General features: G+C 45.2%; 1 protein-coding gene across 2 annotated transcripts in view; it reads right to left on the bottom strand.

Moving 5' to 3' along the window:
- Positions 1-19,046, bottom strand: part of LOC115464955 (zinc finger protein 665-like) — a 50,278-nt gene extending 31,232 nt beyond the window's left edge. The window contains exon 1 of one of the 2 annotated variants that reach the window (XM_030195349.1): positions 18,987-19,046. In XM_030195349.1, the coding sequence (XP_030051209.1) occupies positions 18,987-19,010 (24 nt within the window). In that variant the 5' untranslated portion in view covers positions 19,011-19,046. Of the gene's footprint in view, positions 1-966; positions 1,175-18,986 lie in introns of those variants that run through there. The other variant, XM_030195350.1, reaches the window with a different exon arrangement.
- Between the last annotated feature and the right edge of the window lie 649 nt (positions 19,047-19,695).

The raw sequence follows: 19,695 nt of genomic DNA, 5'->3' as shown, positions 1-19,695 counted from the left end.
AAATGTGCACCGCCATGAACCGCAAAGCTGGGATTTGTGCGGTGTAGAAGTCTTTTATAAAATGACAATCTAAGTGCAAAGTCATCTCGGCTTCAGGTCATGGCAAACCTCTGCTCACACAACCAAGCAATTGTGATGGAGTCTACAACACACACAAAGCTACAAACTCTCGCTCTCATTCCATTGTGTCCTCAGGCGAGAATCACAAAACCCTGGTCGCTGCACATCAATTTCACCTGACATTATTGACCCTTTTTGTATAATTCGTTCCAACTTCCACTGGGTTGGAAAGAATAAGACATGGACAGGAGGGGGAGGAGCAGATAATCATGTGGGAAGGCTGGAGCATGCTCAGAAGGGTGTTAGGCTTTTCTGGGAAGAGCAGATCCATTCCAGAATCGGCTCCAGTGTTGCCAGGTGGGCGGTTTTACCGCCCAATTGGGCGGTTTTCCGCGACCCGCCGCGGGAAATTTTTGCCCGCGGCGGGTTGCGGTTTTTTGGGCTGTTTTTGGGCTTCAGGGCGGTTTTTTCGGCCGCGGGGGGGCGGGGTTAGTGACGTTTTTTTTGGGCGGGGTTAGTGACGTTTTGGGCGGGGTTAGTGACGTGGGAGGCGGGGCCGGTGACGTGGGAGGCGGGGCCGATGACGGGGAGGCGGGGCCGGTGACGTGGGAGGCGGGGCCGATGACGGGGAGGCGGGGCCGGTGACGGCGGGGGCTGGGTTGATGACGGCGGGGGCGGGGTGATGACGCGGGGGTGGGGGGTGTTAGGGGCGGGGTTTGTGTTTGGGCGGGTTTTGGGCTGGTTTTGGGGCTGGATTGGGCTGGCAAAAAATTTTCCACCTGGCAACCCTGATCGGCTCCCTTGCATGATGATTTATTCTGCTTGTCCCTGTGCTATGCGCAGGAAAGGTTGTCCTTTTAGAGCTGGTGCCATGTGTGTTGTGCACAAAAGGAGAGAATTTCTTACCTGATCGGACATTTCCCTCTGAATTCTGCAGCTGCTGAGATGGATCCAGACTAGAGAGTTCCCTGTTCCTAAAAAGATGAATAAGACAGAGGAGGCTGGGCTGATTCCCGAGAGTCTCAGATAAACTCCTTCCTCAGATCTGGGGCTTGCTCCTGGGGAGGCAGAAAGTTTCTCTTTTCCATCTGCATCTTTCTTGCTCTCTACTAGGCTGCTGCAGACATTAGGAAAATAGGAGCTGAGCATGCGCAAAGCTGGGTAGTTGATGGGGGGGGGGGGCAATCCCTCCTTAAGGTGGATCTATAGAGAACAGATTAACTGCTGCGAGGCAGGAGAAACAATTTGGAACCTGGTTTAGTCCTGTTGCATCCTGGACTGCCTTTTTGGGATGAGCTCCCTTTTAATATTTTCCCAAACTGCCCCTCCTCCAAATCCTGCATTCAGTAAATGCTGAAATCAGCAGCTCCTGAGGCACAATCATCTTTATTGTTTTTGCTTTGTCAGATGAAACATCCTGAGCTACAGACGCACACCTTGCCCTGCCACCAACAAATATTGCAGTGAGGGCAGAAGTACAGGACTGAGTGCTGGCAGGCCATATTGAAGTTTCACTAATGATCGGCTTTGATTGTGTAAATATAGGGCTGAGAGTGGAGGAGTGGCCTAGTGGTTAGAGGACCAGTCTTGCAATCCAGAGGTGGCCAGTTCAAATCCCACTGCTGCTCCTTGTGATCTTGGGCAAGTCACTTAACCCTCCATTGTCTCAGGTACAAACTTAGATTGTGAGTCCTCCTGGGCTGGGACAGAGAAATAGCCAGAATACCTGAATGTATCTCACCTTGAGCTACTAATGAAAAAAAAAAGGTGTGAGCAAAATCCAAATAAATAAATATGTTGAGGCATCCCCATGGTAGCTTGGGCAGCAGCACATGTCTGGAAGCAGAGAGTAGGCTTGCCTGTGCTAATTGGCCAACATGAGCACATTACCCTGTGCTACCCAATTACCACAAGAGTAATGTGGGAGGAGCTCCCAGTGGTAACAGCCACATGCTAATGAGGAAATTAGTGTCTTGCCATTAAAAAAAATTTTTTAAAACCAACCACGGCCATTTTTCAGTGGCGCTAGAAAGTGGCCAGAATGGGCGGCAAACCCACATGCTAATCGCAGCACCAGCCGCTTTCAAGCACGGCTTGATAAAAGGATCCCTAATGATGGAGGATGGGAAGATGCACGCATGCAAAAGTTCGACGAAGCAGCTGTTTAGGATTCCCACTTAGGGCTCCATAAGTGGCATCACGCAAACGTAACAATAAGCATAACTTTGCTACTTCCTTCCTTATGCATAATGCTGGATTCTCAGGAGGATTGTCATTCATTTCTTCTACTCATTGGAACGCTTGGGAGCTCATTTTCAAACCATTTAGGTGACTATGGAACTTTGTAAGTTTAAGTGCTTTGAAAATAGGCCTCTTGGTCAAGTTTAATGATGGAGATGGATTCTGGACCTTTAGCCTGGAGGCATATTGGCTATTTCTGTGTGGCCCATCACTCCTTGGTCTTGGAGAATGTAAAGTGTTCACATGCATTGATTCCTATAAATGACCTTGACAGCATGGAGCAATTTTCTTTTTCATACATCGTTTTTCAAACCCCTCAATATTCAGCTGGCAGCAGGTGTACTGGTATGGATTTACAGCCAGCTTCACTGACACAGACTACTCAATAATTAACATGGATTCTTTTGGATTCGTATTAGGTAAATAAGACCTTTATTAGAGGTGCTAAAATATACAATGATTAAGATATATACAATGGTTAAGACATATACAATGATTAGCTATATACTGTACACACAATGATTAGCTATCCTACTATATAAATGAAGAGTGACCGACGTGCCGTGCATGCACAGAACAGCACAGCTGCACAGCTGCACAGGTCTCTCCTGACGTGTCATGCATGTGCAGAACAGCGCAGCTGTTCTGCACATGCGTCACTACACAGGCCATTTTCAATGGGAACGTGGTGTGGGCGGACCGGGCGCCGAGCTGAATACACTGTTGCTTTTTTGCGGTTAAACTCCACCAATCAGAACGTGGTGTGAGCGGCCCAGGCGGCGAGCCGAATAAAATGCTGCGTTGTTGCTGTTAGGCTTCAATGTGAACGTGCTGTGGGCGGGTAAACGCGTGGTTACATCCTTGCACAGCAGCATGTACTCCACATTCCCTCCTCACAGTCCCAGCCCCCCTCCTTGGTTGCGTAACACCGCACGGCGCGACGATTGGTACGGTGGCTACGTGGGTACACATGGTGCACGGTTAGAAGCAGAAGGTGCGCTGTCGCGCTACAGGTGGACTGGGTTGGGGTGAGGGGGTATTAATGCATGCCGAGCCCACCCCCGGGGACATGCCCCCCCAGTTGCCCCCCTACGCACCACCTCCACGTCGCTGCTGCTCCCCCTCCCAAGGCCGCCGCCGATTCCTCCCACACACACTCTCTCTCTCTCACACCAATTGCTTAGGGTTACACAACATGACAGGCAGAGTATGGAAAGCATAATACCTACAAAACAAAAAGAAAAAAGTACACACAGACACTGAACTCACTGTCACATACTCTCTCACACACACACACAGTCTGTCTCTCTCTCTCTCTCACACACACACACACACACACACACACAGTCTGTCTCTCTCTCTCTCTCACACACACACACACACACACACACACTCTGTCTCTCTCCAGCACACCAATTGCTTTCGGTTACACAACATGAGAGCCGGAGTCTGGGAAGCATAATATGTAAAAAAACAACAACAAAAAAAGCACACACAGAGACTGAACTCATTGTCACACTCTCTCTCTCTCTCTCTCTCACACACACACACACAGCGTCTCTCTCCAGCACACCATGGGTTACACAACATGACAGGTGGAGACTGGGAAGCGTAATATCTAAAAAACAAAAGAAAAAAAACAGACACAGACACTGAACTCACTGTCACACACTCTCTCTCTCACACACACACACTCGCACACAGTCTGTCTGTCTCTCTCTCACACACACACACACACACACACACACACACACACACACACACACACTCTATCTCTCCAGCACACCAATTACTTTCGGTATCACAGCACATTTCTCCTTAATGGCTCTGTCTCACACACACACTTTCTCTCTCTACCAAACCCAACACATCAACTCTCATGTCTTGACCGTTTTAATGAGCTTAGTGACGTTCCTGCGGCTTTTGCAGATGGTTTCAGCAAGACAAGAGGAGCTAGCACACTGTTGTGGTGGGTTATAAAATGAGCGATCGCTGCCAGGAAGTGTTGAAGCCCCCCCCCCTAGAGAGAGAGAGAACCATTCCCAGGCAGTCCGGTACCGGATGACTGCTGCCAACGAACAGCTAAGGAGTTCAAGGTTTTCCAAGGAAAAAAGGCTACTGCAAGTTTTGTATTAAACCTCATTTCAGTTTCATGGTTGCTCTCCTACAACTGCCCGATCCTTTTCCCCCAAAGTGGAAAATCCCCACCACCTTGCTTCATTACAACCAATATGCAGCCGCTACCTCCCCTCCAAGCCCACAAGGTCAACGCCGTGTGTCGTTTACAGGAGCTACCCCGACGCCGCACCGGTATTTCCCCCAGACGTTATAGCTGAAGTGACTGATAGAGTGGTTCTTAACCCGGCTCCTGTTTCCCCTCCCTTCCCATCATCTGGAGGCGGGGGGCTGCCGAGGGGAAAACCATGTCGAAGCAGCAGCGGAGTAACGAGGTGTGCGCAGACTGCAGCGTGCCCGGTAAGAAGCGGCAGCTGTCACCAAGCTACACCCACCTCCCTCTACCTTTCCCGAAACAGCGTGGTCACATCGGGTCGCATTTATCGTTAATGAAAGGTAGGGACGTTGAAGCTCCGGGGGCGTGCAGGGGGAACAGCTGCAGCTTTGCACAGCTCTCTTCTCCCAGGTTGCAGTTGGCAAATGTGTGCAGCCTGCTGCTTTCTTCTCACCGACGTACGGGGGTGGCAGTGGCTTGGTTTTTGTATTTTTTTTCCTGCTGCTTACAGTGGAACAGCTCCCCCTTCCCACCGGAGCTGAAGTTCTTCACCTTTTTTTCATTCTCTCTCTCTCTCTCTCTCTCGCTGAACTCACTCTCACAATCTCTCTCTCTTTCACATAGACGCACACACACACACTTTCTCTCTCTCTCTCTCTCTCTCTCTCTCTCACACACACAAAACAGAACAATAAACAACTGCCTATAAGGAGCGACTGATCCTCCACTGTCACAGGGACTCCTAACAGCTCTCTCTCTCTCACTCACACATACACACACACACTCTCTCTCTCTCTCTCTCTCTCTCTCTCTCTCTCTCTCTCTCACACACACACATACACACACACACACACACACACACACACAATATTAGAACAATAAACAAATGCCTATAAGGAGCAACTGACCCTCCACTGTCACAGGGACTCCTACCAGCTCTCTCTCTTTCTCTCTCTCACATTGTCTCTCTCTCAACTCACTCTCACACTCTCTCTCTCTTTCACACAGATGCTCACACAGGCACTTTCTCTCTCTCTCTCTCTCTCTTTCACACACTCACTCTCTCTCTCTCTCACACACTCACTCTCTCTCTCTCTCTCACACACACACACACACAGACAATATTAGAACAATAAGGGACATGGGAAATCACATAAGTCAAACAGTAACAATAACAAGGTTCGAATTCTGAAGGATCTAATGCTGTTTACACAAACAACATAGTATATAAAAGTGACATCAACTGACATTACGTTCATCAACTTTTAAATTACATTTCAGAAATAAAAAATCTAGCCCATTTTAATGGGCTTAATGGCTTGTATAACTAAAAAGAAACAATACCTATCTATAAACAATCATTACATCACTGGTCTCTACATCTAAGCAATGCTAAGAGTTCCTAGACCAGGAAAAGAAGCAATAAAACACTATACATACAATCATCACTGGTCCTTACATTATCCAGGCGCTTATCATCAGTTGGGGGGGCCTGTTCACAGCGAAAGCCAGGAGTTTCTTTGACCAGGAAACATGGTTCTCTGCGCAGTTCGTCCGTTACTCACAGATGAGCTCCCAATTTCACTGAAAGAAACTCCCCTTTTTATAAGGCTTAGAACTCATGTTCAGAGCTAAAGAAAATGCAGTCACATGCTTCCGGCCCAAGTAAACAAACCACTGGCCAGGTGGCTCATCTCCTGAACTCCAAGCATATCCTGTTTCTCTCCACAAACTGAATTGGTCAGAGATGTGCCTTATCTTCCACATTCCAACTTGTTTTTGTATTTACAAGGAAAGTTACTTTTGGTCAAAGACAGAAGATTTCAGAGTGTATTATCGGACAAAGCAGGGTTTTAAAGCAATCCTTTACATCTTCCATTACATCAGGCAATGCTGATCCCACATTTTCAATGCCAGCCCATATCCGGCAACTGGTAATGAATATGCAGTTTCAGTTTTGGCTGTGGCAACTTAACCAGCTAAGCAAATGGTCAGTGCAAGCCGTTTGTTAATAGCAGTTAAAGATAGGCCTCTATTTTTTTTTTTTTGCTGTGAGGGACCCGTGTGAATGCCTGTCTCATCTTTCCTATTATTTTTTATGGAGTTCCTTTCCATTTTTACTATACTTGCATTTTTAGATTATAAACTGCTTAGATCCTCCAGTTTGGAATATGTGGTATAGCAAGTTTTTAATAAACATAGACATATGTGGAGTATAAGAACATAAGAATAGCCATCTAGCCCAGTATCCTACTTCCAGCAGTGGCCAATCCAGGTCACAAGTACCTGAGAGAATCCCAAACAGAGTAACAACATTCCATGCTACCAATCCCGAGGCAAGCAGTGGCTTCCCCATGTCAATCTCATCTTTTTGAAAAAATATACGGAAAGAGCCAAAACACATAAAGTCCATACTCACTGTTCACTAATGCATCATACATCCAACTCTGCAATCTCATCCCCGTAATCTCACATCATTCATACCTCCAATCAGAGAAATATGTTTACCATATGTCTTCATGCCTTAATATTGCCCTTTAAGCCTCTCATTGTCCCCTTCCAAGGTTTCAATGTCTGCGTTCCATTGTTATATTCCATAACGTTACTTCGATTGTCTCGCTTAACTCTACACAATGTAATCCATAACCAAGTTGTAACAAATTGTATTTCCTTCACTTTTATCATATTGTAAGCCACACTGAACCCGCAAAAAGGTGGGAAAATGTGGGATACAAATGCAATAAATAAATAAATAAATAAATAACAGACTATGGACGTTTCCTCCAGGAACTTGTCCAAACCATTTTTAAACCCAGATATGCTAACCTCCATTACCATATCCTCCGGTGACAAGTTCCAGAGCTTAACTATTCTTTGAGTGAAAAAAATATTTCCTCCCATTTGCTTTAAAATTATTTCCATGCAATTTCATTGAGTGTCCCCTGGTCTTTGTACTTTTTGAATGAATGAAAAATCATTCACCTGCACCCACTTCACACCACTCGGGATTTTGTACACCTCAATCATATCCTCCCTCATTTCCTCATATGGGAGGAGTTCCATCCCCTTTATCATTTTGGTCGTTTTTCTTTGAACCTTATATATATATTACTAGCCGTTGAGCCCGTAAAAACGGGCTGGTATTGGGGTTTTCCTTCCTTCCCCCTCCCTCCCTCCCTCCCCGCGAGCTCGCCACCGCTACCGTTCCCCCCCCCCCCCCCCCCGGAGTCGCCGCCATCCCTCCACCCGGGCCGGGCCCTTTCTCTCTCCGCTACTAAACTTACACATCCATTCGCCGGAACACAGCACGCACATCAGCTGAGCTGCCGTCGGCCTTCCTTCCCTGCCTGTGTCCCGCCCTCGCTGACGTTACGTCACAGGAGGGCGGGACACAGGCAGAGAAGGAAGGGCCGACGGCAGCTCAGCTGATGTGCGTGCTGTGTTCCGGCGAATGGATGTGTAAGTTTAGTAGCGGAGAGAGGGCCCAGGCCGGGTGTGTGTGTGTGTGGGGGGGTAACGGTAGCGGCGACCTCAGGTGGGCGGGTGGGGGGGGAGCGGTATCAACCTCGGCGGCGCAGTTTCCCTCTCTGTCCCGCCCTCGTCATCACGTATTGACGCGGGGGCGGGACAGAGAGGGAAGTCTCTACTGCGCATTTGCGAGTGAGTCGGTCACTCGCCGTTTATATGTTTGATATATATATATATATATATATATATATAAAATCTCAGTCTTCCAAATTTACTGCTAACACTCATTGTAGTGCTTGTTCATGCCAAAGTGAGCTTCCTTCTGGAGTTCGTAAGATGCATAGACAACCTATTCAAGTATGCTTGAAAATTCCTTTAAAATAAGGCTGTGGACTTTTATCCCCCTCCCCCACCTTCTTATATCCAAAGTCCATATGTGGCACTCCCATTAAGGATATCATATCAACATAATATAAAGTTGAGTGTTATTTTGAAAGATTTGAAATAAAAATAAAGTTTTTTTAAAAGGCTGTGGCATCCATATTCCTCTTCCCTCCAGTTCTCTTGTTATGCCACTTAATTGTGGTTAATCCTCTTAACATTTTCATTACCTCCTGTGATTTATCTCCAACTGCAGTGGATCAATGAACTAATCTACCCTTTCCCTTTTCTGCATCAGGGTTGTTATCTTCATTTGCAGTATCTTTATTATGGCAGCCATCATCTCTAACTCCAGTGCATAAGCTATGGGTAGGTATCTCTTTATCCCTGGGTGTCATGTGACCAGTATGAATTCTTTCTTTTCATTCTAATCATACTTCAGTTGTAGTGTTGTCCTGCTGGGATTCAGAATAGATGTTATACAATAGAATCATCATGTGAAGGGTACTCAGCACAACTTGATGAGAAAGCTTTATTTTCTACCCCTGCGAGATGCACAGCAATCCTCTAGCTGCTGCTGCTGAATTTTATGCTGCAATCCCTTTTGACCCCCTGTACTTCTTTTTGACCCCATATGTGTCAGTTTATGCTCTTGCAAGCAGCGTTTCTGATTGAAACAGTTATCACGTTCAGGACATTTAAATCGTTTCTCTCCAGTAACCTTCATATTATGCGGCTGCAGGGTAGATTGCTGATTGAAATACTTATGTTCAGAGTATCTAAATAGTTTCTTTCTATTATGTGTTATTTCATGCAGATGCAGGGTAGATTTCTGCCTAAAATACTTATCACATTCAGAGCATTTAAATGGTTTCTCCCCTGTATGTATCATTTTATGCAGCCGTAGGTGGCCTGTCTGACGGAAACATTTATTACATTCAGAGCATTTAAATAGCTTCTCTCCAGTATGTGTCATTTTATGCCGCCGGAGTACAAATTTGAGCCCAAAACACTTATCGCATTCAGAGCATTTAAATGGTTTTTCTTCAGAATGTGTTATTTTATGCTGTTGCAGGTGACCTTTCAGAGTAAACCTTTTACCACATTCAGAGCATTTAAAAGGTTTTTGTCCAGTATGTGTCATTTTATGCCGCCGCAGGCTGGATTCCTGAGTGAAGCTCTTATCACATTCAGAGCATTTAAAAGGTTTCTCTCCAGTATGCATCATTTCATGCCGTCGCAGGCTGGATTCTTGATTAAAATACCTATCACATTCAGAACATTTAAATGGTTTTTCTCCTGTATGTATCATTTTATGACGTTGCAAGTGGCCTCTCTGACAAAAACATTTATTACAGTCAGAGCACTTAAATCGCTTCTCTCTAGTATGCACCCTTTTATGCTTCTGCAGAGTGGATTCCTGATAGAAATACTTATCATATTCAGAACATCTAAATACTTTTTTCCCCATATGTACAATTTTATGCTTTTGCAGGTAGGCTTTCTGAATAAAACATTTATCACATTGGAAACATGTGAACGGTTTCTCTCCAGTATGTACCATTTTATGTTGTTCCAGGTGTATTTTCTGAATGAAACACTTATCACATTCAGAACACGTAAATGGTTTCTCTCCAGTGTGTACCATTTTATGTTGTTGTAGATGACTTTTCTGACTGAAACATTTATCACATTCAGAGCATTTAAATGGTTTCTCTCCTGTGTGTACCTTCTTATGCAGCCACAGAGCAGATTTCTGCCTGAAAGACTTATCACATTCTGAGCATTTAAATGTTTTTTGATCTGTATTTGTCGTTTTTTGCTGGGTGGTTTCTTGAGAATAATATTTATTATATTCAGAGCTTTCATGTGCTTTTCTTTCGATATGTGTCATTTTATGTTTTTGCAGCTGGGTTTTCTCAATGAAGCCTTTTTTACATTCAGAACATTTAAATGGCTTCTCTCCTGTATGTACCATTTCATGCTTTCGCAAGTGGGCTTTCTGAATGAAAGACTTATCACATTCAGAGCATTTAAATGATTTCTCTCCTGTATGTACCATTTTATGTTGTCGCAGGTGGGCTCTCTGACTGAAACATTTATCACATTCAGAGCATTTAAATGGTTTATTTACTTTCTGAAATTTCTGACGGTCTGTAAACTGTGCTCTATATGCAAAAGATTCTCCAGAATTGGTACATTGAAAAGGTTGGTCTTCTCTGTACATTTTTTTATGTTCTCTCTGGGTTGATTTTTTTTATTATTATTATTATTTATTTAAAAACTTTTATTCTGCTAGATCCAAAGCTCTGAGCAGATTACATAATCACATACATAATTTAAAAGCAACCTAAAACATACAAGCAAAATTACAAAATGTCTTCAAAATCATCATTCATCACCCCAGCTGTAAGCCTGCATAAATTATAATGTCTTGAGCTCTTTTTTAAAACTTATTTTTTAAATATGTAAAATTCCTTATTCACATCGGCAACTTATTCCAGTAAATTGGGCCAGCAATGTAAAAAATCTTCTATACATTCAACATGTCTATCAGCTGCGTAGCTATGGGTGGGCCCAGCAGCCAACCCAGTAGCACCACACCTATGATGTGGCTGGCAGGGATCCCCAAGCCCCACCAGCTAAAAACTCCCAACAACTGTTCCTCCTGCATACCTTGTAAATAGCAGATCTTCACCTGCAGCGAGCAGTGACTGATACATCTCGAACCGGCCCCACAGCCTTCCCTCGGACGTATTCCCACCTATGCGGAAACAGGAAGTTGCATCAGAGGGAAGGCTGTGGGGGCCGACATGAGCAGTGTGTATTAGTTGCTGCTCACTGCTGGTAAAAATCTGCTATTTAAAAGGTATTCAGGGGAGGTATCACAGCATACTTCTCGATACCCTGTCCTCACTTGGATTCCAGGGCTCTGTCCTTTCCTGGTTCTCTTCCTACCTCTCCCTCCGCACCTTTAGTGTTCACTCTGGTGGATCCTCTTCTACTTCTATCCCTCTGCCTGTTAGCGTACCTCAGGGTTCTGTTCTTGGTCCCCTCCTCTTTTCTATCTACACTTCTTCCCTTGGTTCATTAATCTCATCCCATGGCTTTTCCTACCATCTCTATGCTGATGACTCCCAAATCTACCTTTCTACCCCTGATATCTCACCTTGCATCCAAACCAAAGTTTCAGCGTGCTTGTCTGACATTGCTGCCTGGATGTCTCAACGCCACCTGAAATTAAATATGACCAAAACCGAGCTTCTCATTTTCCCCCCCAAACCCACCTCCCCGCTCCCCCCGTTTTCTATTTCTGTTGATGGCTCTCTCATTCTTCCTGTCTCCTCAGCTGGAAACCTTGGGGTCATCTTTGACTCTTCTCTCTCCTTCTCTACTCATATCCAGCAGATTGCCAAGACCTGTCGTTTCTTTCTTTATAACATCCGTAAAATCCGCCCCTTTCTTTCCAAGCACTCTACCAAAACCCTCATCCACACCCTTGTCACCTCTCGTTTAGACTACTGCAATCTGCTTCTTGCTGGCCTCCCACTTAGTCACCTCTCCCCTCTCCAGTCGGTTCAAAACTCTGCTGCCCGTCTCTTCTTCCACCAGGGTCGCTTTACTCATACTACCCCTCTCCTGAAGACCCTTCACTGGCTCCCTATCCGTTTTCGCATCCTGTTCAAACTTCTTCTACTAACTTATAAATGTACTCACTCTGCTGCTCCCCAGTATCTCTCCACACTTGTCCTTCCCTACACCCCTTCCCGTGCACTCCGCTCCATGGATAAATCCTTCTTATCTGTTCCCTTCTCCACTACTGCCAACTCCAGACTTCGCGCCTTCTGTCTCGCTGCACCCTACGCCTGGAATAAACTTCCTGAGCCCCTACGTCTTGCCCCATCCTTGGCCACTTTTAAATCTAGACTGAAAGCCCACCTCTTTAACATTGCTTTTGAGTCGTAACCACTTGTAACCACTCGCCTCCACCTACCCTCCTTTCTTCCTTCCCGTTCACATTAATTAATTTGATTTGCTTACTTTATTTTTATTTTTTGTCTATTAGATTGTAAGCTCTTTGAGCAGGGACTGTCTTTCTTCTATGTTTGTGCAGCGCTGCGTACGCCTTGTAGCGCTATAGAAATGCTAAATAGTAGTAGTAGTAGGGGGGGGGGATGTTTGAGAGACCATTTGGCATGCAGGCAAGAGAGAGAGAGAGACCAAACCACTTGTGGGACAGGTAAGGTTCTTCTGCCCACCCATCTTGGGCCCAGGCCCACCCAAAATTGGGTGTCTGGCTACGCCCCTGATGTCTATGGCTGGTAACGACAGAAAAGACATATTTACCCAGTGTTATGAGGATGCCATGAATCTCCAAGATGACCTTCTTGTAAAGCTCCTTCTGGCTTTCTCCCAGAATGCCCCATTCCTCTTCCCAGAAATAAGCAGCAACGTTACCGAATGTGGCTGATACCTGAAAGATACGAAGAAATAAGGGTTAACAAATGAAGGGGCCCTTTCACTAAGCCACGTAAGCGCCTATGTATACCCAACACACACCAAAATGGAGTTACCGCATGGCTCTTGCGGTAATTTCATTTTTGGCACGCATCCGATACGTGCCAAGTGGCATTTGACGCAGGTAGGTCAATGGCTGGCAGTGAGGTGTCAGACTGAAAATGGATGCGCGCCAATTTTGATTTTGCCGCATGTCCATTTTTGGTAAAAAAATTTTAAAAGACCTTTTTTTTTTTTTTACAGGCCTGCTGAAAAATGGATCTGCGCGCACCCAAAAACTACTGCAGGCCATTTTTCAGTGCACCTTAGTAAAAGAACCCCCAAAAACAAACGAAAACATTTACATAACCCACCACTGTGTTTTTGCCCTAAGAGAAAAAGGTTGTGATTTATTTATTTATTTATTGTATTTGTATCCCACATTTTCCCACCTATTTGCAGGCTCAATGTGGCTTACAATGTTCCATCATGGCAATCGCCATTCCAGAGTAAAAGATACAATTGGTGTTACATAAAGAACATGGATGACATAATTGAATTAAGCAATCAAGTATAGAAAGATTATGTTCGGAATATCAGATAAACGGTGATGCGTTACAGTTCCTATGATGGATCATGGTGGTATGCCTTATTGAAGAGATAAGTCTTCAGTGATTTCCGAAAGTTGATTAGGTCGCACATTTTTTTCACGTTAAATGACAATGCATTCCACAGCTGCATGCTCATGTAGGAAAAGCTGGACGCATGTGTTAATCTGTATTTTAGTCCTTTACAGCTGGGGAAGTGAAGATTCAGGAATGTGCGTGCTGATCTTTTAGTGTTCCTGGGTGGCAGGTCAATGAGGTCTGACGTGTAGGCCGGTGCATCTCCGTGAATGATTTTATGAACCAGAGTGCAGACCTTGAACGTAATACGTTCTTTGAGTGGAAGCCAATGTAGCTTTTCTCTTAGGGGTTTGGCACTTTCGTATTTTGTTTTACCAAATATGAGTCTGGCTGCAGTGTTTTGGGCTGTTTGAAGTTTCTTGATGATTGCTGTGTTTTTGCCCTAAGAGAAAAAGGTTGTGATCATCTGGGACGTCCCCGTTTCAACCAATAAAAAGCTGGATGCAAAGAAACTGGACGCAGCGGTAAAAGAGGAAACAACTAAAATGATATTTTTCACCCTGTGAATCAGGTGGAGAGGGAGAAGATTCTTGAACACCAAAGAATGTAGTGAGAGACCAAGAAAATGCGGCAAGACAGATACAGAAATATTTCCCATTCCGCTGGGAGTCACAGGCTTGATTAAAAGGGATGGGTTGCCTAGGCATGTGAAACCCTTCAAACTCCAGAAGGAAGCTGTGGGGTCCTTTTACTAAGATGCGCTGAGAAATGGCTTGCGGTAACATAGGCATGGGTTTTGGACGCACGCCGATCCATTTTTCAGCGTGCCTGTAAAAAAAAAAAGAAAAAAGAAAAAGACCTTTTTACAAACTTTTTGCCGAAAATGGACGTGCGGCAAAATCAAAATTGCCACGCATCCGTTTCGGCTCTGAGACCTTACCGCCAGCCATTGACCTAGCGGTAAAGACTCGCTCGGTAACTGAGCAGTAATAACCTACGCGCGTCAAATGCCACTTGGCGCACGTCCGAAAATAAAATTTTTCGGACACGCACCAAAAATGAAATTACCACAAGAGCCACACAGTAGCTGTGTGGTAACTCCATTTTGGCGTGCGTTGGGTGTGCGCAAATGCTTGCGCAGCTTGGTAAAAGGGCCCCTGTCTTTGCTGAATTCTTTCACAACAAGGTTCAAAAGATAAACCTTGCTTTCTCTTCCTCACCAGCTCTCCCTCCACTAGTCCGTTCCCCTCTCTCTCCTTCCCCTCATTCCCTTTCCTCCTTTCCTGAAGTTACTATTGAGGAAACTACACTTCTCCTTTCTTCCTCAAAATGTACCACCTGTTCCTCTGATCCCATTCCCACCCACCTTCTTAATGCCATCTCTCCTACTCTTATTCCTTTTATCTGTCAAATTCTCAACCTCTCACTTTCCACTGCGACTGTCCCTGCTGCCTTTAAACATGCTGTGGTCACACCTCTCCTTAAGAAGCCTTCACTTGACCCTACTTGTCCCTCTAATTACCGACCCATCTCCCTCCTTCCTTTTCTCTCCAAATTACTTGAGCATGCTGTTCACCGCCGCTGCCTTGATTTTCTCTCCTCACATGCTATTCTTGACCCATTACAATCTGGTTTTCGCCCTCTCCACTCAACCGAAACTGCGCTTACTAAAGTCTCCAATGACCTATTACTGGCTAAATCCAGAGGTCAATATTCCATCCTCATTCTTCTTGATCTTTCCGCTGCTTTTGACACTGTCGATCACAGCATACTTCTCGATACCCTGTCCTCACTTGGATTCCAGGGCTCTGTCCTTTCCTGGTTCTCTTCCTACCTCTCCCTCCGCACCTTTAGTGTTCACTCTGGTGGATCCTCTTCTACTTCTATCCCTCTGCCTGTCGGCGTACCTCAGGGTTCTGTTCTTGGTCCCCTCCTCTTTTCTATCTACACTTCTTCCCTTGGTTCATTAATCTCATCCCATGGCTTTTCCTACCATCTCTATGCTGATGACTCCCAAATCTACCTTTCTACCCCTGATATCTCACCTTGCATCCAAACCAAAGTTTCAGCGTGCTTGTCTGACATTGCTGCCTGGATGTCTCAACGCCACCTGAAATTAAATATGACCAAAACCGAGCTTCTCATTTTCCCCCCCAAACCCACCTCCCCGCTCCCCCCGTTTTCTATTTCTGTTGATGGCTCTCTCATTCTCCCTGTCTCCTCAGCTCGAAACCTTGGGGTCATCTTTGACTCTTCTCTCTCTTCTCTGCTCATATCCAGCAGACCGCCAAGACCTGTCATTTCTTTCTTTACAACATCCGTAAAATCCGCCCCTTTCTTTCCGAGCACTCTACCAAAACCCTCATCCACACCCTTGTCACCTCTCGTTTAGACTACTGCAATCTGCTTCTTGCTGGCCTCCCACTTAGTCACCTCTCCCCTCTCCAGTCGGTTCAAAACTCTGCTGCCCGTCTCATCTTCCGCCAGGGTCGCTTTACTCATACTACCCCTCTCCTCAAGACCCTTCACTGGCTCCCTATCCGTTTTCGCATCCTGTTCAAACTTCTTCTACTAACTTATAAATGTATTCACTCTGCTGCTCCCCAGTATCTCTCCACACTCGTCCTTCCCTACACCCCTTCCCGTGCACTCCGCTCCATGGATAAATCCTTCTTATCTGTTCCCTTCTCCACTACTGCCAACTCCAGACTTCGCGCCTTCTGTCTCGCTGCACCCTACACCTGGAATAAACTTCCTGAGCCCCTACGTCTTGCCCCATCCTTGGCCACCTTTAAATCTAGACTGAAAGCCCACCTCTTTAACATTGCTTTTGACTCGTAACCACTTGTAACCACTCGCCTCCACCTACCCTCCTCTCTTCCTTCCCGTTCACATTAATTGATTTGATTTGCTTACTTTATTTATTTTTTGTCTATTAGATTGTAAGCTCTTTGAGCAGGGACTGTCTTTCTTCTATGTTTGTGCAGCGCTGCGTATGCCTTGTAGCGCTATAGAAATGCTAAATAGTAGTAGTAGTAGTAGGTATGATGCAAGTACTGTGGCAGGTGTTAGCAGTAAATTTAAGAAACTGAGATCCAGATGCGGAAAACTTAACGATCCAGCAATGTGCTTTTTATATTGGTTCTAGCCAGTTTAGCGAGCACGGAGTTCAGCAAGACATGCACAAAAGGATTGTGTGGGCTCTTTTCCTGTCACAGTAACAGCTAACAAAAATTGCATGCAAAGTTATTTAAATTAGCTAATTACTATTCAAATGTGCATTCCGAGTGATGTACATCAGTTTTTCTAGCCATGCACAGAAAGGACCACCTACCTTTACGATGAAATTTTACGGGTGGTCAGGTGCTGCTGGTACTGCTGTTTCCTTCCCATTCCTGCTGAAATAGCAACTGCCGGATGGCTGAGGAGAGCTGTGGCATCTGTAGAGCCCGCCCTCCCCGCTGCACGGCGGCAGCCCTTCACTCTCGCCTTTGCCTCGCTCTCCCTTGCTTCCCTCTCTGCCTGTACTGCTGCCGAGGGTCTGGTGGCGATTAAAAAAAAAAAAGTTTGAAAACGAACAAAAAAAGCTGCACACTGCTTTCATATGCGCAGCTTGTATGCGATTGGCTGTTCTGTGCATGCTCGGGTGACCGATTGGCTTCCTCCCTGCTGAGGTGCTTGCTGTTTTTATGAGCAGCTCATTTGCATGTCATTTTCTTTTGAGCAGCCCTCGCTATTTCCAACTCAGTAATTTTTAGGAGTGAGGGTCATTGCTGTCATGATATACCCAAAACAAACCTATTTGGAGATGTTCCCCCCCCCCCCCCCCTAGGAGGAGTATGGAGCACAATTCTAAATAAAAATGAGCTGAGAGAGACAAGCAGTCTGGGATCATTCCATGGTGAAGGCGATTAAGCACCTGGGGCCAATTAATGAGGCTGCTGGTAAACTGAAGAAAAACATAGTAATGTAATAGATGACAGCAGAGAATGACCAATATGATTCATCAAGCTTGCACAGGAAGATTTTTGGGGTTATATTTGCCGTGTACTTGCAGGTTGCTTTTCCCACTCTTGTGTTGCTGGAGTTATACCAGCTGCACCGTGCAGGTTCCTTTCCCTACGCTTGTATTATCGAGGTTGCTTTTCCCACTCTTGTATTGCTCTGTGTTAGATGTACATGTTTTTGCCTTATAGGGATCCGCAGTGTATATCCCATTCCTTTATGAACTCTAGGACTTGTTTTGCTTCCACCACCTCTTTCAGAGCAGCATTTTGGGCATCCACTACTGTTTTGGTGAAGAAAATGTTTTCTGAAGTTGCTTTTGACACTGCTTCTCTGTAGCTTCATATCATGGTCTTCCAATTCTAGCTTTTCTACTCATTTAGAAAAGCTTTGTTTCTTCCGTAATTCCTTTTTAAGTATTTAAAGATCTATATCATATCCCCTCTGTTCCTTTAGGGTCGGGGTCAGGGCCAGCTGACGGAATGAGCCATTTTTCAAGCATTAGGTAACAGTATGTGATACTTTATACGTATACCTGACCTTGATTTGTCTTTGCCATTTTCAGGGCACAGACCGTAGAAGTCTGCCAGCACTACTTTTGCTTCCCAATTATCCAGTGTTGCCACCCAATCTCCACTAAGCTTCTGTGGAACCATTCCTTCTGAACAGGATTCCTTTGTGTTTATCCAACGCATGTTTGAATTCCATTAACGTTTTCATCTCCACCACCTCCCACGGGAGGGCATCCCAAGTATCCACCACCCTGTCTATGAAAAAATACTTCCTTAGTCCTGAGTCTGCCCCCCTTCAACCTCAATTCATGTCCTCTAGTTCTACCGCCTTCCCGTCTCCAAAAAAGGTTCATTTGCAGATTAATACTTTTCAAATATTTGAACGTCTGTATCATGTCACCTCTGTTTCGTCTTTCCTCTAAGGTATAAATGTTCAGGTCAGCAAGTCTCTCCTCGTACGGTTTGCAACACAAATCCCATACCATTTTTGTGGCTTTTCTTTGAACTGCTTCCAGTCTTTTTACCACTTTGCACCGCTTCAAGTCTGCACAAAAAAATAAAAAAGCTACAAGTTCTGCGTTGTGTCCTCAAGGGAGCATCACAAAACCCTGGCCACTACTCCAGGGCAAAGACGCTTAGTTGTTGAACTGCTGCACATCAGTTTCACCTGACGTTCTCTATCCTTTTTGTATAATTCTTTATAACTTCTACTGGGTTGGAAAGAATTTTAAAAAATATGGCCATCCGAGAGGGTTGTGCATGCTCAGAAAGGCTTTCAGGTTTTTCTGGATTCTTGGAGGAGCAAATTTGGGATCAGCATCCTTGCATGACGTCACCTACTGTGCAAATGGTTTTTCCTGCTTTTCTCTGTGCTACGAGCAAGGAGGGTTGGAAGAACTGCACAGGGGAAAGTTGTCCTTTCAGAGCTGGTGCCATGTGTGTGAACAAAACGAGAGAATTTCTTACCTGATCGGAAAGCGGGGCAGACATTTCCGTCTGAATTCTGCAGCTGTTGAGAGATGGATCCAGGCTGTTCCTAGAAAGATGAATAAGACAGAGGAGGCTGGGTCTGGGATGATTCCTGAGGGTCTCAGAGAAACTCCCTTCCTCAGACCTGAGATTGGAGCTTGTGGGGATTTTCAGTCCTGGGGAGGCAGAAAGTTTCTCCTTTGAATCTGAGTCTTTCCTACCCCTGTACAAGGCTGTTGCAGACATTAGATGAAGAAAAAGGAGCACATGCCCAAACCTGCTTGGCTGATGGGGAGGTGGGGAGCAGGGAAATCTTGCCTCCTTAAGGTGGATGTGTAGAAATAGCTGATGCCATGTGGAGACATGAAAAAATTTTGAAATCTAATTAAGACCTATTGCATCCAGGGTTGCTTTAACCTTTTAAAGGACTCTGGGCACCTTTATTTTTTTTTTTTTTTTTGGGGGGGGGTCCTTTTAATATTTTTCCCAGATTGCTCCCCCTCCTCCAAACCTGAATTCAGTAAATGCTGAAATAAGATCCAGAGGCACAATCCTCTTTTACTCCTGGGGAAATTCTGTGCAAAAAAGAATTCAAAATTCTGCGCACAATATTTGAAAATTCTGCAAGATTCTGCACTATTTGTAATTTTCTTGTGCAGCATTCCCTCATTATAAGGACTGGCTTCTCCCCCCCACCACCAGGTGC

The sequence above is a fragment of the Microcaecilia unicolor genome, chromosome 3 (assembly GCF_901765095.1).
Source record: "Microcaecilia unicolor chromosome 3, aMicUni1.1, whole genome shotgun sequence".
Taxonomy (NCBI): Eukaryota; Metazoa; Chordata; class Amphibia; order Gymnophiona; family Siphonopidae; genus Microcaecilia; species Microcaecilia unicolor.
The sequence above is the reverse complement of the archived record's forward strand: the minus strand, read 5'-3'. Positions and strand labels throughout refer to the sequence as shown.